The 25,784-nt window shown below is 42.2% G+C and overlaps 2 protein-coding genes across 2 annotated transcripts; one reads left to right on the forward strand and one right to left on the reverse strand.

The window, feature by feature from the left end:
• Positions 1–4,772: 4,772 nt before the first annotated feature.
• Positions 4,773–24,932, forward strand: LOC308556686 (zinc finger protein 177-like). Its single transcript, XM_081136131.1, has 6 exons — positions 4,773–5,061; positions 19,991–20,076; positions 20,696–20,822; positions 21,474–21,566; positions 22,078–22,166; positions 22,712–24,932. Exons 2-6 carry the CDS (start codon positions 20,044–20,046, stop codon positions 23,822–23,824), a joined length of 1,455 nt encoding a protein of 484 aa, XP_080992257.1. The 5' UTR covers positions 4,773–5,061; positions 19,991–20,043; the 3' UTR covers positions 23,825–24,932.
• Positions 12,216–14,335, reverse strand: LOC308556693 (olfactory receptor 7D4-like; the record flags this gene model as incomplete). Its single annotated transcript, XM_081136142.1, has 2 exons — positions 14,303–14,335; positions 12,216–13,170 (listed from the first exon to the last, which is right to left on the reverse strand). Exon 2 carries the CDS (start codon positions 13,152–13,154, stop codon positions 12,216–12,218), a length of 939 nt encoding a protein of 312 aa, XP_080992268.1. The 5' UTR covers positions 13,155–13,170; positions 14,303–14,335.
• Positions 24,933–25,784: the final 852 nt, after the last annotated feature.

A 25,784-nucleotide genomic window follows, 5' to 3' on the forward strand; every position in this document is an offset into this window, starting at 1 on the left:
CCCTTTCATTGCTTTATTGATAACTGCTCATGTGGAGGAAGGCTACTGATAATTATTTATGTAGGTTCATTTACCTGGAAACCTTGCTGACCTCTAATAGTTGTCCATTTGTTATTTTGGACTTAAATAAAAAAATTTCTGTATATATTTTGTCCCTCTAATATTAACTTTTTTTCTTGTTTGTGCAGTGCCTCTCAAACTGTTAAAGTCAGAAAGAAATAAAGCATTCTTATCATGATCAGTAATGATTATCAAGCTATTTGCTGTAGGTGGTAGCCTTTATCAAATTAAGTCCCTTTTAAATCTGGTTTATGAAAACATTCTATCATTTTTTTATTAATGTTATCAAATGTTTATGCATCTATTGAATTGATAACATAGCTTTGCTCCTTTAACTTACTTTATCATATAACATCTGTATAAAATCTTTTTTTTAATATATCTTTATTGATTTCAGAGAGAGGAAAGGAGAGGGAGAGAGAGAGAAACATCAATGATGACAGAGTCATTGATCAGCTGCCTCCTGCGCACCCCTGACAAGGCCTCGAGCCCGCAACCCGGGCATGTGCCCTGACCAGGAATCGAACCTCGATCTCCTGGATCCTAGGTTGACGCTCAACCACTGAGCCACGCCTGGCCGGGCCATCTGTATAAAATGTTTAATTTCATTTAGCCCAGTAAGTCTATACTTTTTTTTTTAAGATGTTTTTACTGATTTTAGAGAGAGGGAGAGATAGAAACATCAATGATGAGCGTCATTAATCGGCTGTCTCCTACCTGCCACCTACTGGGGATCAAGCCCAAAACCCAGGCATACACCCTGACAAGAATCGAACCATGACCTCTTGGTTCATAAGTCAACGCTCAACCACTGAGCAACACTGGCCGGGTAAGTCTATACTTTTTTAAAAATGGTTTCCAACGTCTAGTCAAGATAGCAGGTAGGTAAATGTGTGCAGTACTTGATTCTCCCACAACTATATCAAAATTACAACTAAACTGCAGAACAACCATCATTCAGAACTGCTTGAAATCTAGCTGAATACAAGTCCTACAGCTACAGGTTTAAAGAAAAAGCCCCATTGACACTGGTGAGAGGGGCGGAGACACAGAACAAGCTGGTCCCACATCAATGTGAGGCAGATAAAAGTCAGGAGGGCCCTGGCTGGTGTGGCTCTGTCTGGTGTGGCTCTGTGCTTAGTGTCGGCCTGCGCACTGAATGGTTGTGGGTTTGATTCCCGGTCAAAGTCACATACATGGGTTGCAGGTTCAATCCCCAGCCCTGGCTGGGGCACGTGTGGGAGGCAACAAATCAATGTGTCTCTTCCACATTGACGTTTCTCTCTCTCTCCCTCCCTCCCTTCCACTCTCTCTAGAAGTCAATGAAAAAAATATCCTCAGGTAAGGATTAACAAAAAAAGAAAAATCAGGAGGGATATCTCAGCTGCAGAGGTCGCCCCTGAGGAGCAATGGGGGGGGTGGGGATCCCAGCCAAACACCAGGACCCCAAGACCAGGGTTCCAGTGCTGCAAAGAGAAGTCCCTATAACTACTGGCTATAAAAACAGGCTGAGTAAGATGGAAGGCGGCTGGAGTCCCAGGCAATTCCTCTTAAAGGACCTGCACATGGACTTACCCTGACTCACTCTTTCTGAGTTCCAGCTTTGGAATAGCAGCTCAAAGGACACCAGGGACATGTGGGGAGGAACTGAGTGTCTGGCATCAGGGCAAGAGCTGGGAGGGATGGGTCGGAGGAGCTTTCTACCAGATAGAAGAGCGGGCAGAGGTCATTGTTCCTTTGATGAACCCTCCCCACACAGAGCTGGCAGGCGGGCACCATATCTGAGTCTCCAGCAACCTGGCTATGATTGTTTGCCCTGCCCTGGTGACTCTCTGAGGCCCTACCCCACCCAACTTCTGAGCACACCCAAGTTATTTCCAATGCCTTTTCCATTCAAATGGCCTGTCTTGGTTCATGTTTCAGACTTTCCTAAAATCTCTCAGACAAGCAGCATCTGGTCTCAGCATGCCCTGTACCTCTCACTAAGTGGCCCCAGGCCCAGCACTAGCAGCATCCAGCCATGGTTCATAGCTTGGCCTCTCCTGGGCACCTCTGAGCACAAGTAGCATCCAGCTGCAGATTACTCTCTAGCTCAAGCCAGGTGGCCCTAGGCAAAACATAGGTGGCAGCTGATCTTGGCCTATACCTCCTAGGAGGCCCAGAGCCAGCACACCCAGTGGTTCGCTTCAGACCACATCAAAACACCACCCAACCACCTCCACAGTGACACATTCAAGGGGCAGACTCAGCAGGCACCAGAGCCCCACTGAAGTAAGTTCTGCTCTTTGGAATGGATCCCTGCACAGCTGATCCTCCATGGGTCAGTGGTCTCAGCCAGTCCTTGTAATGGATCATCCTGGGGGATAAATCCCTCCCATTAACATGCCAACAGCAATCAAGGCTCAACTAGAACAGGAAGGTATACACAGCCCACATGGGGTGAGAAAGTGTGTGCAACTGGAATGCCCAGCTTGGGTGATCAGGGAGGCTGAGCCACTGGATCCTATAGGACACCTACTACATTAGGCCACTCTACCAAGCCCAGGAGACATAGCAGCTCTACCTAATAAAATAGAAACAAACACAAGGGAGCTGCCAAAATGAGGAGATAAAGAAACACATCCCAAATGAAAGAACAGAACAAAACTCCAGAAAAATAACTAAACAAAACAGAGACAAGCAGTCTACTAGATGCAGAGTTCAAAACACTGGTTATAAGGATGCTCAATAGACCTAGGGGAAGAGTAGTTGAACCTAGAGAGAACTTAAAAAGCATAAAAAAGGACATGGAAACCAATAAAATAACCAGTCAAAAATGAAGGATACAAACTGAAATGTAGAACAATTTACAGGGAATAAACAGTCAAGTAGGTGACGTCAAGAATCAATCAGCAATTTGGAACATAAGGAAGTAACAAACACCCAATCAGAACAGCAAAAGAAAAAAAAAATCCCCCAAAATGAAGATATTGCAAGGAGCCTCTGGGACAATTTCAGGCATACCAACATTTGCATCATGGAGGTGCTGGAAGAAGTGAGAGCAAGAAAATGAAAACCTATTTGAAAAAATAATGACAGAAAACTTCCCTAACTTGGTGAAGGAAATAGACATACAAACCCAGGAAGCACAGAGAGTCTCAAAAGATAAACCCTTACCCAACCAGGGGTGGCTCAGTGGTTGAGCATCCACCTGGGATCTGGGCAACCGGGGTTGGATTTCTGGTCAGGGCACATGCCCGGGTTGGGGGCTCGATCCCCAGTCAGGGGCGTGCAGGAGGCGGCCGATCAATGACTCTCGCATCATTGATGTTTCTATCTCTCGCTCTCCCTCTCCTTTCCTCTCTCTGAAATCAATAAAGATATATTTTTTTAAAAAAACAAAAACCCAAAGAGGCCCACAGCAAGGCACGTCAAAATTAAAATGCCAAAGGTTAAAGACAAAGAGAGAATCTTAAAAGCGGCAAGAGAAAGGCAGTTGGTTACCTACAAGGGAGCTCCCATAAGACTCTCAGCTGATTTCTCAGCAGAAACTTTGCAGGCCAGATGGGATTGGCAAGAAATATTGAAAGTAATGAACAGTAAGGACCTACAACCAAGATTAGTCTACCCAGCAAAGCTATTATTTAGAATTGAAGGAGAGATAAAGAGCTTCCCAGACAAGAACAAGCTAAAGGAGTTCATCATCAACAAACCAGTATTACTTGAAATGTTAAACAGTCTTCTTTAAAAGAAGGGGGGGAGGGAAGGGGAGGAGGAGGAAAAGATATGAACAATAAAATGGCAATAAATACATATCTATCAACAAAATAACCTTAAAAAACAAAGAAGTAGAACATAAACAGACTCATAGATACAGAGGATATTTTGACCGTTGCCAGATGGGAGGGGGTGGGTGAAAAGGTGAAGGGATTAAGAAGTACAAATTGGTTGTTACAAAATAGTCATGGAGATGTAAAGTACACATAAGGAATATAGTCAATAATATTCTAATAACTATGTATGGGGTCAGAGGGGTACTAAATTTATCGGGAGAGTTTAGCAGCAATGGTGCCAAGAAGAGTACGATGCATTTAAGTATGCAGCAACATTTGAGAGTGATAAAGACTAACTGGAACTTTAAGGGAACATAGGCTGGTCTATGGGAAGAGCTAGGGTTTATGGAAGTTCTCACACTGTGTCATTGGGAGAACCCTACAGAAAGAACTCTGTTTATAATACAGGTCTGTGGTTCTAACTTCCCCTTCCCTTAATTCCTTTTCCCTTCTACAAACACCCCTCCATCTTCGCATGCAGACCACCACATGGCTTGCCATGTCTGCATGCACCGGGTTGCAATCTTTTCTTCTCCCCCCAACCCCAATAAATTCTTTTTAGTGATTAAACACCTAGTGATATTACTTTTTAGTCCACAAAGCAATTGTTCTTCATGTAAGAAGTGTAAGAGGCATGGGCTAGGGAGGAAAATAAACCACCGCAGGGGTCCTCGGCCACCGCCCCGCCTTCCAGGTCAAACCCAGAGCTCAACTGCATTTCCGAGAGCTGGAAGCGACGACTCCCCCGCGATTGTCAAAGCTCCCGAGGCCCCGCCCCTCACGTTGATCGCGGAGACTGAGCGTGCGCGTGCGCGTGCGCGTGCGCGTGTGCGTGTGCAGGAAGCGACGGCCATCTTGACTGCTCTCCCTCTGGAGTCTGAGGTAAGAGTAGGCGGGGTCACACGGCGCTGGCCTCGCGCGCTGACGCGGCCCCATTCCCCACCCCAGAGTTCGGCCGGCGCTGCGCGGCGCAGCAACCTGAGGAGGGGCGGGCCGGCCTCCTTTCCTGTGCAAAAGCCCCTGCTTCACGTTTTGTGCCCCTTTTTCGGAAGGAAAAGCATCCCAGTCATTGGCGTCACAGACTTGGGCCCCAGGGTTCCCCTGTCCCCACCAGCCCGGCACTTCCGTCGGGTCCCGGTGAGCGCTCCGTGGAATTGTTCCGGCCGTGGGTGTCCGTTATGGAGGTTTGGTAAGTTACATTCCAGTGGAAAGCAAAACCTTTCCAGGTTGTTAGGGAGCACGAGTGTCAGATGTAAATAAATGCGTGAGTGGATGAAGGACTATAAATGCCGCATTGACCACGGAGGAAAAGCGGGCTGCCTGCTCTGATCTCAAGTCTGCTCACCTGAGAGCCCTGCAACCCCCCAGCGCGTCGAAACGGGGGCGTCTCTGGGAAGAAATACGGTGCACGCTGATTTCTGCTGTTAGCAGAAGTTGGAATTGAATTAACCCTGAGTTTTATGAGTTTGGACGGGTGGAATGTTCTCCCAGTTACTCATTTTGAAAATCTTATCTGAAGGAATTCTACATGTAGCGCCAGTAAAACGAACATCCACGAATCCTTGCTCAGATTCACTAATTGTTAAGATTTGTCTCGTTTGTCGCTCTTGATATAGATACTTGTGATGATGAGCCATTTAGTGGTAAATTGCAGACATTCACTTCACCCCTTAAACATGCACCTCCTAAAAAAAGGGCCTGTCTCCTTCAAAAACAAAAACAAACTCCATTGTCCACCCAAGAAAATCAAATTTCTCCAGTTTCCCAGAAGTATCTATTAGAGCCGCAAGGTTTTTTTGAAGCTAAGATCCAAATGAGATTCTGACATTACATTTTCTTTTTCGATCTCTTTAATCTATTACAACTAAACATTTCCCTGCACTTCTTAAAATTTAATTTTGGTTCTTGAAGATTCCAGGAGAGTTTTACAGGGGTTGTCAAAAGTAGGTTTACAGTTGTCATCCTTTTGAGTTAATAAAGCTATTGTAATGATCATAACATGCATTCTTTTTCCATACAAAAACTGTAAATCTGTTTTTGCCAATCCCTGTATTGTAAAATGTTCGTGTTCTGATACAATGTTGTTTTCCCATGATTTTGTTTACTTGTCTGCCTCTTGGAGTTCTTGTGAAGTGCAGGTTGGGTCTAGAGCAGTATATAATACAAATACAATGCAAGGTATAGATGTAATTTTTAAAATTTTTACCAGCCAAATTAGAAAAATTAAAAATACATGTGACTTTATTTTCTATAATTTATTTAACCCAGCATACCCAGTTATCAATAGAAAATTATTGGTGAAACTAAATGTAGTCAATATAAAATTATTAGTAGAACTTTTACATTTGTTTCCTACTGATTGTAATCTACTGTGTATTTTACATTTACAGCAAATCTCAATGTGGATGCTAAATTTTCATTGGAAATTGTTGATCTGTATTCAGATTTTGTAAAATGTACTGTTCAAAAAGTAGATTTACAAATTCAGATTGTTCCAAACATACTAAAAATTTTTTAGTAATGGGATCAATTTTATATCTAAACTTAATTAAACGTGAATAAAATTAAAAACTCAGTTCCTTAGCCCTGGCCAGTTTTGCTCAGTGGTTAGGGCATCAGCCCAAGGACTGAAGGGTCTTGGGTTCAATTTCGGTCAAGGTCATGCACCTTGGTTGCAGGCTTGATCTGGGTGCATGCAGGAGTCAACCAATCGATATCTCTCTCTCACATTGATGTTTCTTTCTCTTTCTCTCTCTCTCTTTTTTTCTCTCTTATCCTCCCTCCCCCTCTTTCCGAAAAGCAATGGAAAAAATATCCTTGGGTGAGGATTTAAAAAAAAAAATCAGTTCCTCAGTTGCAGTAGCCAGCCAGTGGCTATAACTGCACAGGTTTAGAGACTTGAAAGTTTCCTAGGTGATGTGTACTTCATATTGTATCTCATCAGGGAACACTGAAATGCAAGTTGTCCTGCTGTTTATTAGTGATGTTAATACATTACCACATTTTTCTTTGTGGTAATCTATCGGTGGCACTTTGTTCCCCAAAGCCTTTCACCCAGTGGTTTTAGCATCAGTTGGTTGATTTTTGCCTTAACCTGTTTTTATATTGGGGGATACAAATGTTGTTTTTTCAAATTTTGTTATTCCTTTTCCATTCTTTAGCTGGCAGTCTTCTGTGAAGAGGAGCTTTCCTTCCTCTCCTCCTCTCCCTCCCCCCCTTCTATACTTTTTTTCTTTTTGTAGTATCACAACATATTCTTGGACTTTTCTTTCATTTACTATATTGTAGTCAATTGCTGTCATTCATTTTGATGCTTAAACGCTCCCAAATTTGGCCAAGGGAAGTCCTTTTTATTGTGTGTGTGTGTGTGTTTTTGTTAATCCTCACCTGAGGATACTTTTTCCATTGATTTTGAGAGAAAGTGGAAGGAAGTGGGGAGGGGGAGAAAGAGGGAAGGAGGGAGAGAGAAACATCAATGTGAGAGAGACACATCAATTTGTTGCCTCCCACATGTGCCCCAACCAGGGCCAGGGATAAAACCTGCAACCAAGGTACATGCCCTTGACCAGAATCGAACTCAAGATCCTTCCATCCGTGGGCCAATGCTCTAACCACTGAGCACCGGCTAGGACCACACTGCTTTTTTAATACAAATGTCTATTCTGATTATCCTCGTCTCACAATTATACGTTTGGTATTTGGGAAGTGGATAATATGTCTCTTTAATTCATGGATCTTCAAATCAAGAGAAACATATTAAAAAAAACAAATCCAGGGTGTCTTTTCCAGATTGGGTCAGATTTAGATGTTAAGATCCTGGACGTAGAAGCTGAGTCTGATACTACAGACATGAGATTTTGGCATGGTTTTAGGAAACAGTGACTGTATGTGTGGGAAGTATGTAAATAATGTGTGGCCAAAGTACAGACTGTGATCATTTTAGAACATGGCCCCAAAATTCTTTGATGCTCTTCCCTCCCCTTGAAGCTGTGCAAACTTTTGACTGTTTCTCCTAAAGGGGAGTACATCATAGTGATGCTATGTGATTTCCTCAGCTAGTCCACATAGTTCCCATTTGGTTATCTTGGCGTGTTCTCACTGAAGGATTCTACAGGAGATTTTCTCTCTGGCTTGTAGACGAGACAACGGATATAGCAAGTACTGTCTAACTGGCCATCTTTGTTCGTGGAATAACTGCAGTTTGACATACAAGAGGAACTCCTGTCACTGGAAGCCATGCATGGCACTATAAGAAGTGAGGACTTGTTTGAGAGACTTGTTTTATCAATGAAAAAACTTGAGCTAACATTTGAAAAGTTTAGTGGCCTTACTACAGATGGAGCTCCAGCCATAGTTGCCTCACAAAAAGTGTTAATTGCATTTGTCAAGAAAGAACTGAATTGTCTCAGTCTTGATCCAAGTGATTTAATTATGTCACTACATCATACACCAAGAAAGTCTCCATGCATAGTCATTGCGGCTCAACGATGTGATGTCAACAGTAGTGTCTTGCATAAATTTTGTCAAAAGCAGAGGGTTTAACAGCTACCAATCTAAGGAGTAACTGAATGATCTTGACTCTGAGTATGGTGATCTTGTTTATCACTGTGAAGTTCGGTGGCTGGTCGCAGCAACATACTCCTGAGGTTTTACGAACTGAGGGGAAAACCTGTCAGGGAACCCAATGATAACAAGTGGCTGTGTGATCTAGTGTACATTACCAAGTACCTCTCAGAGCTGAACATCAAGCTGCAGGACCCCCAACCAGCTTCTCAGCTCCCTGTTTTCAAATGTGAAATCATTTGAAGCTAAATTAAGTCTGGGGAAACTGCAACTTGAAAGGAATGACACACTGAAATGACACATTTCCCCACTCTGGAAAGACAAAAGCCTTCTATGACATTTTAATATGCTGGTGAATGTGCGAAACCAATTGAGGCATTTAATGAAAGATTCAAGGACGTGAAAAGTAAATGAATGGGATTGAACATCTTTGCTACACTGTTCAATGTGGAACCAGCTGATGTGCCTGATAACCTACCACACGAAATCATTAAGCTGCAAAGCGATGATGAGCTAAAAGCTAAGTACAACAACCCCCAGCTGCTTGAGTTCTATAAACGTTACAGAAGCAGTGATGAATTTCCCACTTTCAGGAAACATGCATTGAAATATGCATCTGTGTTTGTGACAACTTGCTGCCATGAGCAATTCTTTTCAAAACTTACCATAGCAAAGAGTCGATTGCACTCCAGACTGACTGACGCAAATCTGGAAAAGCAGTTGCAAGTAGCAACATCAGTACCAGCTAACATCAGACGCCTCACCAAAGAGAGGTAGTTCCAGCCATCACATTAGGGGTGAGTTAATTAAATGTTTGGCCAAATATAGCAGGCTAATTTTAAGTTGATAATTTTGTATGGCCTGCAAACGATGTTATAAATATCCAAATGGCCCTTGGCAGAAAAAAGGTTCCGCACCCCTGCTCTAGCTCCTAGTTTCCTGTACTCTGCTTTCTACCCAAATCCGTTCTCCAGTTGAATTTCTACAGATTATTTGTTTCTCAATACTCAACTATAGTCTCCCATTAGAAGTTGTTTCTTAATCCCAAGTGTTGGTGGAGATGTGGAAAAACAGACCCCTTCCATTCATTTCTGGTGGGAATATAAAATGGTGCAGCCACATTGAAAAAACTGTTTGGTAAGTTTCTTTTTTTCGCTTAAAACAACAGAAATTTATTCTTTCACAATTTAGGAGGTAAGAAGTCCAAAGTCAGGGTGTCAACAGATTCTGAAAGAGAATCTGCCCCACGCCTATCTTTCAGCTTCTGGTGGTTGTGGGGCAATCCTTGGCATTCCTTGGCTTGTGGCTGCATCACTTCAATCTCTTCCTCTGTCTCCGTATGGCCTTGTGCCCTATGTCTTTTCTCATCTTGGTAGTTTCTTAAAAATTAAATGTAAATTTACTGTATGAACCAGCAATTATGCTTCAAATTATCTACCCCAAAGAAATGAAAACACAAGTCAACACAGAGACATGTATACAAATGTTCATAATAATATTCATAATAACCCCAAACTGGAATGTCCAAATAGCTATCAACTGGTAAATGGATAAACAGAATGTACAACCATACATTTGGATACTGTTATGTAATTATAGGGAACAAAATGCTGATACATGTTTCCCACATGGATAACCCTAAAAGATCTTTATGCTAACTAATCGAAAGAAGCCAGATACAAAAGATCACATATTGTATGATTTCATTGATATATCTAGAAAAGGCCGACTTATACAGACAGCACGTAAGTAGTTGCCTAGTACTGAGGTGGGAGTGGACATTAACCACAAATGGGCACGAGGAAACTGGGATGATCAAAATATTCTATAACTGGATTGCAGTAATGGCTGCATAACTATGTAAATTTAATAGAATTATTGAACTTATACTTTCAAGGGGTGAATTGTAGGGTAAATTATACCTGAATAAAACTGTGAAATAAAAAAATTTAGTTTTCTCTGGAATTAATTCAAAGTGAGTTGAAAACTTTCACCTTTGTTTTCAACAGGCTCCATTACATGCAATTTATTATGCTTCCCACTCTGTGTTGAAAGCATGGTTACATCTTCGGGCCCCTCTTCAGTTTGTGTACAGTAGACAATAAGTACACATTGGATTAAACTTAATAGAACCAAAGTGAATCAAAGCCACTTCAAGTGTGCTTTTTCCTACTAATACATTGTGATTTTTAAGTAATTTGAGGATCTTACTATACACCTACTACTTGGTTTCTTTCTTTTTTGCCCCACCCTTCAGAGCCTTTATCAGTTAGTTTTGGTTCTCCCAGAAGCAGACAGTGAGCCAAGGACTCTTGTGTAAGTGCTTTATTGGAAGGAGCAAGAAACATGGAACATGGGTTGGACAGAGGAGATGTGATACAGGGAAGTAAATGCATCCAATAAAATTTACCTCACATCAGTTCCCACAATGAGTAACCTGAGTTTTCAAACTGTAGGGAAATTCTAGAAAGTGTGTGCACAGGAGCCAAACTTCAGAATTATCCCAGCTACGGTGTGAAGGATAATGTGATGCTCCACATCTCTCCATCAAGAGCTGTCCCTGACAGGGCATGATTCCCTGTCACTTCTGCCACCATGCTTTGGGAAAAGTAGGTTCCACTTGCTGCTGACCATGGCAGTCAGGCTGGTATGCAATGCAGATACTGAAAGGATCTCAGAGGCATGGGAGCAATGCTGACAGATTTTGCTACTCCACCCTTCACTGCAGACTCAGTTCTATCAAAATTCATTTCAAAAAGCAGACTAAATTCTGAATATATTCCACAACGTGTAACTACCTGATATGGTAAGCACTTATGACTACTGTGTGATTTTTATTCCATTACTTCCAGAGGAAAACAAATACACAACCAAATTAAAGTGAAGCATATCAACATTTGAGAGGATAATTTTGGGGGAAAACCATGTCAGCACTTCATATAAGTGCCTCAAATTTAATGTTGGAAACCCCAGGAATGGCTGTAAGAAAGATAAAACTTCCAGGGCTGCAAATAGAGAAGAAAAAGATAAAAAGAATTACTGTGTCGCTCAGTGGTAGAGCATCAGCCTGGGCACCAAAGGGTTGCGGATTCGATACCCAGTAAAGGGCGCATACATGGGTTGCAGGTTCGATCTCCCAGCCCCAATCGGAAAACATGGGGGAGGCAACCAATTGATGTGTCTCTCTCACATCAGTGTTTCTATCTCCTACCTTCCCTCCCTTCTCCTCTAAAAATCAATGGAAAAAATTACCTTTGGGTAAGGCTTAACAACAAAAAAAATTACTAGGTGTTGAGGAGAAACTAATACAAAAAAGTAAACAAAATAGAAACAAATTCATAGATACAGGGAACAGACTAATGGTTGCCAGAGTGGAGGGAGTTGGGGGACTGAGTAAAAATGGTGAAGAGATTGAGAAGTACAGATTAGTAGTTATAAAATAGTCACAGGGATGGAAAGTACAGCACAGGGAATAGAGTCAATAATATTGTAATAACTATGTGTGGTGCCAGGTGGGTGCTGGAAATATTGGGGGAAACACTTTATACAGTATGTGATTTTCTAACCACTATGCTGTACACCGGAAACTAATACAAAATAATACTGAATGTAAAATGTGGTGGAAAAATAAAATTTAAAAAGAAAAGAAAAAGAAAGTCTCAGATGCTTTGAGAACAGAAGAAATAAAGCGTGTTTCAGAAAAGAAAAAGAACCAGGTTTAAATCCCCAACCTGGCCTTTGGGAATTCGGTGTCCACTTAGTTCTGAGGCGAGTGACCCATCACAGACAAGGGACTCCTTGGCCAAGGAGCCTTCCCAACGCCCCCTTCACATCCTTGTTCCTCAGGCTGTAGATGAAGGGGTTCAGCATGGGAGTGACCACAGTGTACATAACTGAGGCAACTGAGTTTTGAATGGATGAAGGGGTCACAGCAGAACTGAAGTAGACCCCCAGGCTTGTCCCATAGAACAAGGAGACCACGGAGAGGTGAGACCCACAGGTGGAAAATGCTTTATATTTTCCCCCTGCAGAGGACATTCTCATTAAAGAAGAGACAATATTACAATAAGAAAAGAGAATCCCAGTGAGAGGAAACACACCCAGTAGGGCAGTAGTCACATATAAGAAGATGTCATTGATGAGGGTGTCAGAGCAGGCCACCTTGAGAATCTGAGTCAGCTCACAGAAGAAATGTGGAATTTCAGTACCTACACAAAAGGTCAGCTGCTTCATCAGTACTGTATGTACCAGGGCGACCCAGAAAATGACAAGCCAACACAACAGAACCAGGAAGCCACAGAGCTGGGGGTTCATGATGACCATGTAGTGCAGGGGGTGGCAGATGGCCACGTACCGGTCATAGGCCATCACAGTCAAAAGGAAACCATCCAGTCCAGCAAAAATCATAAAAAAATACACCTGAATGAGGCATCCTGTGTAGGAGATGGCTTTGCTCTGTTTCTGGATGTTCACCAGCACCTTTGGGATAATGGTGGAAGTGAAACAGATGTCAACAAAGGACAGGTTGGACAGGAAGAAGTACATGGGGGTGTGGAGGCGGGAGTCAGAGCTGATGGCCAAGATGATGATAAGGTTCCCAAGTATAGTGACCAGGTACATGGACAGTAACACTCCAAAGAGGAAGGGCTGTAGTTGAGGATCCTCTGAGAGACCCAGGAGCAGAAAGTCTGACACTTCTGTGTGGTTTCCTGCTTCCATGCAGCTGGTGTGTCTGCTGGAGAGAGAAGCCAAAGCAATGTTTAGTGAACTGCCAAGAGCTAATTGTCACCTTTAGATTCCACCTTGTAAGGACATCCTTCACCCTCAATTAGTCCTTCCAATGACAGTGATTCACTCAGACAAATGGCAGCCACTTTCATTTTAAATGTAATTATTTAGCCTGTTTTAAATTTATCAGAAATCTTATTTATCTCGTACTCACTGGTTCTAATTCTATGTTAAGCTATGGACATTAACCAATTTCTTCTATGATATGACCCTTCCAAAATAATTGGAGATATTAAACCTCTTTTCTTTGATAATCTCCATACTTCTTTGATTTAAAATATATCTTTATTGATTTCAGAGAGAGGAAAGGAGAGGGAGAGAGAGAGATAGAAACATCAATGATGAGAGAGTCATTGATCTAGCCCGCAACCTGGGTATGAGCCCTGACCAGGAATCGAACCCCGATCGCCTGGATCCTAGGTTGATGCTCAGCCGCTGAGCCACGCCTGGCTGGCCCATACTTCTTTGATTTAAATAGCTCTATAACGGACATTAATTCCTCGATTCTCAATTGATGCTTCCCATTGATGTGAAACTTAACTCTCAACTACCTTATTTTAATTCTAAAAATGTTGTTACTACTATTACCTTCTCTGTATTAAAAATGCCTTTGTGCACAGTAGGATCTCAGTAAAATTATAGCTATTATTATCAATAATAATCTATTCCTTTTATTCCAATGACCTTTGATAACTCTCCCAAAGGGCAGGGCAGAGATGTGATTCAGAAAATGGGATCTTGACTGAGACTTCCTAGAATAGAATTTTGGTCCACCAACTTCCTGTGTGTGACCTTGACAAAGTTCTCTAATCTCTTTTAGCTGCAGATACCTCCCCTCTATAATGGGAGTCATAAATATTTTCTACATTGTAAGACTAATGTGTGGTTTAAATGAGATGATGCATGTAGTTTTCTAGTGTGTTTCATGTGACATACAATGGACACCTGATAAATGTGAACTTCTCTTCTGAACATCACAAGTCTGTCTTGCATGGCCGTCATTGATCAGTACTCCCCCTTAAACTGGACAAGCCAGTGAAGATGGAATCTGATCATCCTAAACACAACAGGTCTGTTACCTCTTTGGCTCACCACGCAGCACTTCTCATTAGTGACAGTCCTTATGGCTCCCCTTTCAGATACTGCCTTCCATGTGGACTCTTCCAAGGAGAGGGGAAAAGCATGTGGACTGCATAGATAAGAGGGGTAAACAAAAATAGCACCATTAAAAAGGAATACAAAGCATGTGTACAAGTGTGTACATGTTATTGAGTAAACACATTGAATTAAAAATCGGCAGTTAATTGTAAAATGTGTGTGTGTGTGTGTGTGTGTGTGTGTATAGAATTGATTTAAAATATTCGAAGAGTCTATAAATCAAATCATCCCTAAAAGATTAAAAGGCCAATTTAAGGTGAAAATACATATTTACAATCTCTGTGACAGAAAAAAAGAGATTGGCATTATAATAACCTAGAGAGAGAAAAAGAAAAGAAATACCTAGAGAATGCAGTTAATTACAGAGAGAGAAAAATAATTGAGGACCCAGTTATTCTGGGGAGGTGCTTAGAAAAGGCTTCTCTGAAACGTAAATATTTGACCTGGAGAGGAAGGATGAGTAATTGTTAATCAGAGAAAATAGGGAAAGGGCCAGTTTGGGGGGCTGAGAGAACAGAATCCATGTTTGCCCTGTGGGTCAGTGAGGTTGGGAAGGAAGGATTTGAAAGACCATTGAGATGGAGAACAGAGGGTGAGGGTCAAGAGCACAGAGTGTGAGCCCATCTGTCAAGCATCCCCCAGTATCCCTTCGAGTGCCTCTCATGCTGGCAATTTTATGTTTATTTGTGGATCGGATGTCAGGACTGTTTTGCTCACCACTGCCTTCCAGGGACTTGCATAGTGCCTGGAACATAGTAGGTGCTCAACACATGCAAATGTTACATGTATAATAGAGATTGGGACTGAAAGCATCAACTATAACACAAAAGAAAGGAATCTTCAAGGGCATCATATGCCTGCATAGAGACACGAAATGGAAAAGCTTAATAAAATGCCTTCTTACCTATTTTAAAAGAATATATCGTGAACAAGCACTACCCACTCTAAGTATGAAAAGCTGGTTTAGTACCAAATTGTTTGCTAACAAATCTCACCCAAAAAAACATAGGTCAGTAAAGAAGATCCATAACCCTAATCACAATATAAAACATAACTGAGAAAAGGTAACAGCCATTGCTGTGTTTAGCAGTCAGGACAGAGCCTCTCACTAAGTGAGGAAACAGGACAATTTCTTAACCCAGTAAAGAACAGTCATTTTAAACTGCAGCCAACTGTATGTCCTACAGTAAAACACTAAAATATTTGAGTTAAATTCCTGAACAGGCCAAGGCAGCCTGCCCCAGCATCAATCACTCCTGAATCAGTGGTCTCCACCATCAATCATTCCAATGTCAGTGGTCTCCTGAGTAGTCAAAGAGATTAGTAAGACGAGGAAAAGAAATTAGTCTGAGTCCTGAACGTCAAAAACAAGTGCATTGTAGATAATATTGTGGACAGTAAAGAACAAAAGTATTAAGCGCTCTGAGTGAGTCCACTCTGCTGCAGAAATGGTCAGGGACTGTAATGGAAAACTCCAACCCCGTGAGGAACAAAACCAACAGCACCTCGTGCAAAGCAGATCTCCGTGAGTGGTTAGTAAGGAAATAATGGACACAAAACCCAAGAAGAGCCTACAGTTATGGGAAAGAGTTGAGAAGAGCTGGAGAGTCCCTGGGAAATAGCTCCTATTGGAGAGAGGCTCTAGATTCCAAAAAGAGACAGAAGGAAACAGAGTAAGAGCTGGGAAAGACCGGTTTCAATAGCAATTGAAGTACCTTAAGGCCACAGGGACTTCACCTTCATAGACTTTCCCAGTCCCACTGCTCTAGAGGTAAAGCCCGGTGCTCACTCCCTCTCCTCTTTCTCACTCTCCCAGCCCCGCTAGGTCTCACTGGCCCTCTCCAGTGGTTATCACTGAAGCTCTCTGTTCTCTGAGGTCTGACCCACAGAAGTCCATTTGGGTTTTCACATAGGCTGGGAGCAAAGAATTATAGGAAGTGGGCCACAGGGGCAGGTTATTACCACCTCAACGTTTGAATTCTCAGAGCTCCTTATTAAATAAATTGTTCTATTGACTTTACTTTCTCCAAACAACACGGCTCCACTGGGGCACAAAGATAACAGAATGGAAAACTTTCAGCAGGTGGTGTGTCTGCTTAGGCAACAGTGGGGGAAGGAGGTATTTTCTCCAAGGAGGGATTCTTCTTTCTTTGGTTAAACTTAAAAGGGACAAGGTGTCCCCTAAGGAACATTTCATTTTCTCAGGAACCAACTTTCTTTGATGTTCTTGCTCTGAAGAATCTGAGATATTAAGGGCTGTAGGGAATCAATGGAGGCAGGCAGAAGGGGATATCTGTAATACTTTCAAAAATAAAGATTAAAAAAAAAATTTTTTAAAGATTCAGTTGGTGTTCACAGTGTCATGCAGGCAAAGAGATCCTTTCTCAAGAAAAGCAGAGTGGCCAGTAGTTTGGGTTCTGTTGAAAGGGCCAAGCAAAATGGAACAGAAAAATGTCCCTTGACATTTCCGGGTGATGTGGAAGCCTTTGTTGATATTGGGAGGAGCCCCACTTACTACCTCTACATCAGGGGGTAAGAGCAGAAATCGCTCAGCTAATGTGGGTGGAGGAGTGAGTATTGGGGAAATATAAGTTGCAAACATAAATTACCTATACAGTTTGTGAGGGAAGGGGAGAACAGAGGTAAAACAGCCGAAAGGAAGTATGGAGTGTGGGAGCTCTAAAAATTTTTTTAATAGACAATATGGGAGCACATGTACTTTCAAAGAGGAAGATCATATTTAGTGCAGGCATTAGAATACACAGGCAGTCTGGCTACATGATTCACAGGATGCGGTACACACCCTCAATCAATGACAAGAAGGCTGTGCTGTATCACCAGGTTAGCGAAATCATGGGTCTAGAAATCAAGGCTTGCTAGTAGACTCAGCCCTTTGGAGTGATTCACATTGGTTCTCGTGTGGTTGAGGCCCACATGAAGAGAGGGCTCTGGGGCACAAAAAGGGTGTTAAAGGACAGGCCCGGCCCCCTCCACTTGTGACAGCCAGGCCCTCAATCCCCATATTGATCTGGGTTAAGAAGTGCAGTAAGGGTGCGCCTGTGGGGTATTTTCATCCACTGTGGTCCCTTCTTCAGAAACCTTAATCTAACCTTTGTGATTTCTCTCCAGAAGGAAAATAATTTCTGCTATGTGCGTCACGTTGCTCCAACTCACAGTCCACCAGTTCTCACAGACGCAGTCACTTATATTAACCAGAAAAAGAGGGGTGTTAGTCCTTTTTGAGGCCTGGATAAAAACGTTTTGTCTGTGTTCAGACATGATTACAGAGTGGCCTTGTTTCTGTTGTTGTGAAATTGTTCATGCTGTCAGGGGCTGCTTTTCTCTTTACCAATATCATGTAGTACCCTGTCTGTGTCCAGTTTACTCCAAAAGTCTCAAAATGTGTTTTTACAATTGGTGTTGTTGGAATCAAGATTTAAGGTACACACCTTGCAGTGGATGGTTATGTGTCTTAATCAGTAACACTTTCCTGTCCTCTTTCTACCCCAAATAGGGTTGGCTAGTTGTATCCTCAGATGTCATTTAACATGTCCCTGGGTCTCTCCTCTTCCCTTTCCTCCATAAACTGTTAATTAAGTTAAAGGATTTGTCAGATTTTTTTTTTTTGGCAAAAATATTTTATACCTGGTCCTGTTTCTTGTTGCATCATATCAGAACTCACATGATATCCAGATGCCTCTTTTGTGACATTAAGATTTATCGGTTGATTCTGGTGTTTGCTCAGTCCTTCATTTATAAAGTTCTTCAGCTTATTTATAGTCAGATTGTTCCTTAATTAATAAGATTACTTATTAATTACAAAAGGAAAAACAGGGTAACTTAATGGACAAACCTGTTGCATACCACTTGACAGGTGATCAATAATGAGACAAGCTGGCATTATATGCCTCCTGAAGTGAGGCACTGGGAACGTCACATGTCAGTTATATAATTCTTCATGCAAAAATGTACTTGATAAATTCCATCAAAGAAAACACCAGATAAGTAAAAACTAAGGTACAGTTTGTAAAATAATTGGGCCTGGTCTTTCAAATCCTCAAAGATGAATAAAGGCCGATGGCCAGATCCAGCTTAGAGAAGAGTAAAGAGAGAGTTTGAGGGTATCAGCTGGATGGAAATTTAAAAAGTGATTGCAGTGTGGCGATTGCAGGGCCAGAAGGGGGGTAGGTGGAGGAGGGTGAAGGGGGAATAAGTGGTGATGGAAGGAGACTTGGGGTGGTGAACTCACAATACAATGTACAGATGATGTGCTGTGGAATTGTGCACCTATGACCTATATAATTTTGTTAACCAGTATCACCCTAATAAATTCAACAAAAAGCAAAAACAAAAGTGATTGCTATAAAGTTACATTATTGGGCCAGTTTGTGAAATTCTGTTTGTGGACTATATGGTAGACAATAATTTTAAACCCATGTTAAGTGTTCCTGATCTTCATTGTTGTGGTTATGTCAGAGAATGTCCAAGTTCCTATGACATCCTCAAGGATATAGTAGAAAATGGTCATGACATCTGTGGTTTCCTCTCAAATGGAGTCCTCTCAATATCATTCTTGCTGAAGGACACACACAGCCCCCTCCAGAGAGAGGAGAAAGAAGGGAAGTGGGACAGAGCTTACAGTTGGTGAAGGGTCTATGTACAGAGTATATGGAAGTTGATCATCTCCCTATTTGTACAACTTCTGAGTTGAAATGTTTTCAAACTTAAAAGTTGACAGTAAGCATCCTACTCACTTTTCACCTAATGTTTTGGTAGCCATCGACTGTCGTTGCCCAGGTCCGTTCACTCGTTAGTGGCTGCAGAATGGTGACTTCCTACCGCTGGCATTTTCTTCATAACTGATGAAGCCTCCGATAAGGCTCCTGTGGTTCTTCTGTAAAGAACTCGCCCTTATCACAGCCACCTTGGGGATCATAAAATATTGCTCCTAAAGGGGGGATGCATGCCTGATTCTTTCCCCTCACAAATCTTCAGAAAATGACTTGCTGTCCTGTTCACGTTCGGTGGGAATCACCGAGGGGTTTTCTTTGAGTATCATCAGGAACTCATGAGTTCGCTTTACCTTTGACACATTTCAACAGACTGCAGCCGTTATTCTCTATAAAATGGTTCCATCGCAGCCAGTGGGAGCCCTTTTAAGTTCCTGCCCATGTCTTTTCAACACGACCTCATCAGCCTTCGATAGGCTCCTTGCTTCCTGGTAGAAGATGTTCCAGAGTCATCTTGAACATCCTGTTTTACACTGGACTCAGCTATTTCCCAAATGAGTCCTGGTTGCTTTCACAGGCAGATGGCGTTTAGAAGCATTTTGGCACTAGAGGGGTTCATTGCTCTTGAGTTGTTACTGACTCTAGGCATTTTTCCATGGTTCAGTTTAGGAAAAAGTTAAAAAAAAAAAAAAAAAAGTACTATATTCACAATTCCTAGTTGTTCTTAGATAGGGAGATACAACCTTAAGAGCACACTGTATGTGCTGTGTGTATGTGTATGTGCCTGTGGGTGTGGATATTCCGAAGCTAGCATGAGGAAGTTGCAGGTCTGTACGGGCTGTCAGGCCCAACTCTCATGGCTTCTTTCTTTTTCTCTAGCTCTGTTGGCTCAGAACTCTGCCAGTTCCGGAGGGACACACAGAGGAGGAAGAATGGATGCAGGATTGCTGACCACTTGGTCACAGGTGTGTGGGAAATTATTCTCTTTCAAAAAAACATTGCTGTTCCCAAAGGACACGCCTCTTGCCCATGACCCACAATTCCCAGCCCTACTGTGCCGGCCTCAGGCTTCCCCAGTTCTCTGGGCTTCTTAGAACCAGAGAGCAAACACCTTAGGAAAGGTTTCTATTACTGTAACATTTGTTAATTTTTTCCAGATAGTCCTCCAAGTTGAATATTAGTTCCATATTCTGTGGGGTGCTATGAAGGAAAAGAGAGATTTTTCACTAGGAAAAACATTTTTTCATTGTCCAAATATGCTTTCTCATCCTGGTGTACACTCAGTCTGTACTGGATCTTGAATAAGACTGGAAGAGTCCTCAGAACCTAGGTGTGGAAATATCAGGTCAACTGGGTGTTAGAAAAGCTGCTGAAACCATGAGCCTGAATGAGATGGTCCAGGGAGTAAGAATGAAAGGGGAGAGTTCCAAGAACTGAGCCCTGGGGCAGACAGTGAGCCCAAAGCATGTCTGGGCTCCCTGTGCACTGAGTCTCCTTCCCCAGTCCTGGCCGCCTCACCCACCATTCTTCTGGTTCCGTGAATGAAGAATGGTTGGCTGAGGCAGAATGTGTGTGATGTTTTAGGACTTGGTGACCTTTGAGGAAGTGGCGGTGGACTTCTCCCAGGAGGAGTGGGCACTGCTGGACTCTGCTCAGAAAATCCTGTACAGAGATGTGATGACGGAGAACTTTAGGAACCTAGCCTCTGTGGGTAAGGTTGGCCTCATTTCTTCGTTTCTTCATGCAGCAAATAGCTTGTCACATATAGTGTCCCAAGATCCATGAAAAGAGTAACAAGCCCTGGCTGGGTGTCTCAGTTGGTTGGGCATCATCTCTTACACCAAAAGGCTGCTGGTTTGATTCCTGATCAGGGCACATGCTCAGGTTTTGGGCTTGATCCCTGGTAGGGGGCATGCGGGAGGCAGCCGATCAATGTTTTGCTTTCACATCAATGTTTCTCTCTCTCCGTCTTTCTTCCTCTCTCTCTAAAAATCAATTAAAAAATCTTCTTTTAAAAAGAAAAGAATAACGGTATGTGGTGAACACAAAATGGATGGTCCCTGCCCTTGTGGGACAGTCTCATGGCTTCCCATGAATATGCACTGGTTTCATTTTCTCTATCATTAAAACATTCAGGTAATTTGCATTATATATCTGATTTTGGGCTTGGATTCATGGGACAGTCCCATGTAGGACATGGCATGTGGGTGTTTGTTGTGAAAGATCTCTGACCTGATCTATTTTGCTGCTCCTAAAGTTTCGCTTTCTGTCCACTTCAGGCCAGAGGATTGGAATTAATTTTATGGAAAGGTTTCTTGCCTCCCTCACAGTGTCCCCAAATCATGTCTTTTCCCATTGGCAGGGTATCATCTCTGCAAACACAGTCTGATCACTGAGGTGGAGCAGGAAGAACTGAGGCTAGGGGAGAGAAGAATTGTCCAAGGTGCCTGTTCGGGTGAGCCCCAGGCGAAAGGCGTCATTGTGTTGAGCAGCCATAGCTGGAGGGGTGGTGCTTTGAGGAATGTCAGTGTGGAACAAGAAGGCTGAGGCCATTGTGTGAGCTTTCCTTCTTCCACCATCTCTCCATTCGTTCCTATGTTGATCTCGTCTCAGAGAAAGACTTTTAATTCCTTTTAATTAAAAGACTTTGAATTTCAATTTCACATTTCCTTGAAAACTTTTTGGTCAGTTCTCCCTCCTTTGCTTTCCAGGTAATACCCTCTCTTATTGTCTCAAACCTCCAGAATCCATTCTAAGTAAAACACTTCCCATTTCCATTGCTTGTTCCTATCAGAGGAACAGAGGAACTAAAACAATTACTCTGGTCATTGGTTTCATCTCCTCTTTTACATTTTTCTTTCTGTATTTAGTGTTATTATTTGAAAACACATCTGCAGGGTGCCTGCCTTCTTTTTCTTTCATCCCTACTTTTTCTCTCAATAGTTATAAAAATTTTTCTCCTTCAGTTTCAGGCTGGGCTACTCAACTTAAATCAAAACATGCAAATCCTATGCAGAATGTTCCTGGGGAAAACACTTCTAATGGCATAAAAACGGTAAGGTTCACTAGGGATGATTTCTGATTTTTTATAGTAGGAGAAGTCTGTGAATTTCAGTAAATTAAAACAGCAGCAGCATCCCCACAAGGAGAGACAGTTGAGGCAAGTGACAGAAAGCTGTCTCAGGAAAGACTTTAAGAATCTCACAAAATTTGAGAAATCTCCAATCCTACCTCAGCACTTGCTGCTTCACAGTAAGCAACTTCACAGAGAATACCAAAGAATAAACATTTACTTAAGTGTGGATTTGTTATTAAGTACTTAAAGCACAGTTCATTTATCCCTTACTCACTATTACAGAAATTCTGTATTTAGGATGCCCTTTGATAGGGATGAATACAATGGCACCTTGGGAAGCATTCAGCGCATTCAGCTTGAAAGAATTACTGAGGCAAAAATCGGACATATGCCCTAAAATCAGTGAAAATGACGGTCATAATAATGTACTTCCTGCATGTAGCAGAATCCATAGAGAAATGAATTCTCATACGTGTAATGAAAGTAAGAAAGCCTTCAGTCACCTCTTATTCCTTATTCAACAGGCACCAACTCACCCTGGTGAAGAACCCTTGGAATCTGATCACTTTGGAAAATTCTTCAGAAAGAATTGTCACCTTACGTGTACAAGATATTGCAAGGGACAGAAATGCTACAAATATAAAGAATACAGGAAAGACCTTGGCCATTTCTTAACTCTTAGGAGTCATGTGAGCCCTCACTCTGAAGAGAACATTTCTGAATGTAATGATTATGGCAGAGCTTTCCATCCAGAGTCATCCCCTAGGGCCCACTCAAGAACTCTCACAGGAGAGACACCTTGTGAGTGCAATCAGTGTCTTCCGTCCTTCAGCTTACATGCTTCCTTTTCAGTACATGTGCAAAATCCTATTGGAGGGGAGCTCTGTGAATGCCGTGACTATGGAAAAAGACCTTCCCTTAGTGTGCACAAAAACTCGTGTACTGTGAAGGAAAGCTCAAAATGCGATGAACATGAGAAGGTTTTTGGTGGCCCCTTGTCCCTTCAGAAATGTGTGAGACCTCACACTGGAGAGAAATCTTATCGATGTAGTGACTGTGGAAAAATATTCATTTTTCACTCTTCCCTTAAGAAACATGTGAGATCACACACTGGAGAGAAACCTTACGAGTGTAGTCATTGTGGAAAATTCTTCAGCCAGAGCTCTCATCTTAATGTGCACAAAAGAACTCACACTGGAGAGAAGCCCTATGACTGTAAGGAATGTGGCAAGGCTTTCACTGTTCCTTCCTCCCTCCAAAAACATATGAGAACCCACACTGGAGAGAAGCCCTATGAATGCAGCGACTGTGGGAAAGCCTTCATTGATCAGTCATCCCTTAAGAAACATCGACGCTCTCACACTGGAGAGAAACCTTATGAGTGTAGTCAATGTGGAAAATCCTTCAGCACAGGCTCTTATCTTATTGTGCACAAGAGAACGCACACTGGAGAGAAAACCTATGAGTGTAAGGAATGTGGGAAGGCCTTTAGGAATTCCTCTTGCCTGAGGGTACATGTGAGAACTCACACAGGAGAAAAGCCCTATAAATGTATTCATTGTGGAAAAGCATTCAGCACCAGCACTAACCTTATAATGCACAAGCGAATACATACTGGGCAAAAACTTTATGAATGAAATGACTACAAGCTAGCTTTAAGTGTTCCTTCACAGCTCCTTCCTCACTTTAGAACTCACACTGGAGAGAAACCTTATTGTGATCAATGTGCCTTTAGGCACAACTCTCAACTTCCCCTATGCTGGGACCAAGCTTATTAGTGTTACTGTTCTCTGTCTGTATTAGTGAGTGTTTCATCCTTAAAGTTCAACAGCTCATTAATCGATGAGTATTAAATGTAATGTAGCACTCTAAATTTCCCTTGATTTACATCACAGAAGTTTTGATGTTTTCATTGTAATTTAGTACTAAATATTGTCCAATTCTCATCATGATGTCAGGACCTATAAGGTTATTTAGAAATGTGTTTTTTAATGTACAGACTCTGCATATTTTAGTTATCTTTTAGTTATAGATTTCTAACTTAATTGTATTGTGCACTGAATGTGTGGTCTTCATGATATAGATCCTAAATGACAAAGATTCAGGCAAAAAAATTGTTGGAGATTTGCTTTGTGGCCTAATGTGTCAGATACAAAGAGTTGCTGGCCTGATATCCATTGCTACCTTCCTTCCTTAGAGTAACAGAACTACAATTGTGTTCAAGTTGGCAGTGTGGACAGTTTTTTTCAAGACTCATTGCCTAGATTTCCTTGCAGCTATGAGTGCCCATGAGCCCACAGTCCTGACCAATGATAGTGAGAGGTCAGTGCTTATGGCTTTTAAAGAAAACCATGGAAATGGGAGCATCTCATCCGGAATTTTCTCTTTACCATTTCCCCTTTATCTTATCTCTTCTTGTTTCTTAGGAAATAAATGAAAAGGATAGCAGCAGCTATAGGCTACTGGTTATACAACAGGGACATACAATAGTATTTGGCTGTACCAACCCTGGGTTGCTTATTTCTAGACTTCATGTAACATTAAAAAAATAAACTCCAAACTGGTTTAAACCACTCTTGTGGAAAGATTCTGTTAGAACAGAGTTCAGTCCCAATGGATAGATCTCATATGTGGCCAAGTTTTATGAATCCTTCAATTATGGTTGAAAGCAATGTATATTCTTTAATTGTCAGATATCCTGATAGATAAATCTTACTCTATTAAATCTGTATTATTACAAACCTTATTTCCTGATCAACCAATGATTGGTGTCAATTATGCCAGCAGGAATCACCAGTTTGGGGTACAGTGAAGAAGGAGACTTTATTCAGTGCAAAACAGCTCAACTGTGAAACAGCACAGCTACGGAACAGCTTACTAGTGTTATAGCTCAATTATGGGACAGATGGCCCTGGGGACAGACGGCCCTGGGCTAGGCCCCTCTTTGGGCAGGCAGCTCTGCTCTGATCTGATGTGATCCACCCGCTCTGGTCTGATCTACCTACTCTGGCTCTACAATGGTCTGCCTCACTCAGCGCCTGTGAGACACTTGGCTCCAGTGAGACATTCTTCATGTTTCAGCTCCAGCCAGGGAAACGCAGTTTTGTGTTCAGTGGAATAGGAATGTGCACTCCCAGAGGCAGAGGGGAGCTGACTTATATACACAGAAGTCCCTATCCCTGGTCCCTGATTGATCTAGCCTCATGCAAATAAGGATTCCAAATCCTTGCAATTTGATTGGTTCAAAAAGCACTGCCTGATTGGTCACAGTGGATCTGTTCTGATTGGTCAGTGAAGATGTTGATGGATTTGGCTACACAGCTCCTATTGGAGGGGAAAACGCAGTCCTACTGGTTGAAATAGGATTCCGGGAACTCTATGAGGGCTGGCTCAGAGGGCAGGAACACGGTGCCCGCGGGCAGCTGAGTGCAGGCTTCTCCCTAAAGTGTGGTTTGTGTGAGAGGACGCTGTTCAGAAGCAGCCACTGGCTTTGTTTGTTTGTTTGTTTGTTTAATTCAAGCCCAGTTAAGCTACCAGGAGCCCTTTTTAGCAGTTATCATCTTTCTTAGGGTCCACACAACTTACCCTCAAACAGTT

This window comes from Miniopterus schreibersii (genome assembly GCF_964146895.1).
Source record: "Miniopterus schreibersii genome assembly, chromosome: 4".
Lineage (NCBI taxonomy): Eukaryota > Metazoa > Chordata > Mammalia > Chiroptera > Miniopteridae > Miniopterus > Miniopterus schreibersii.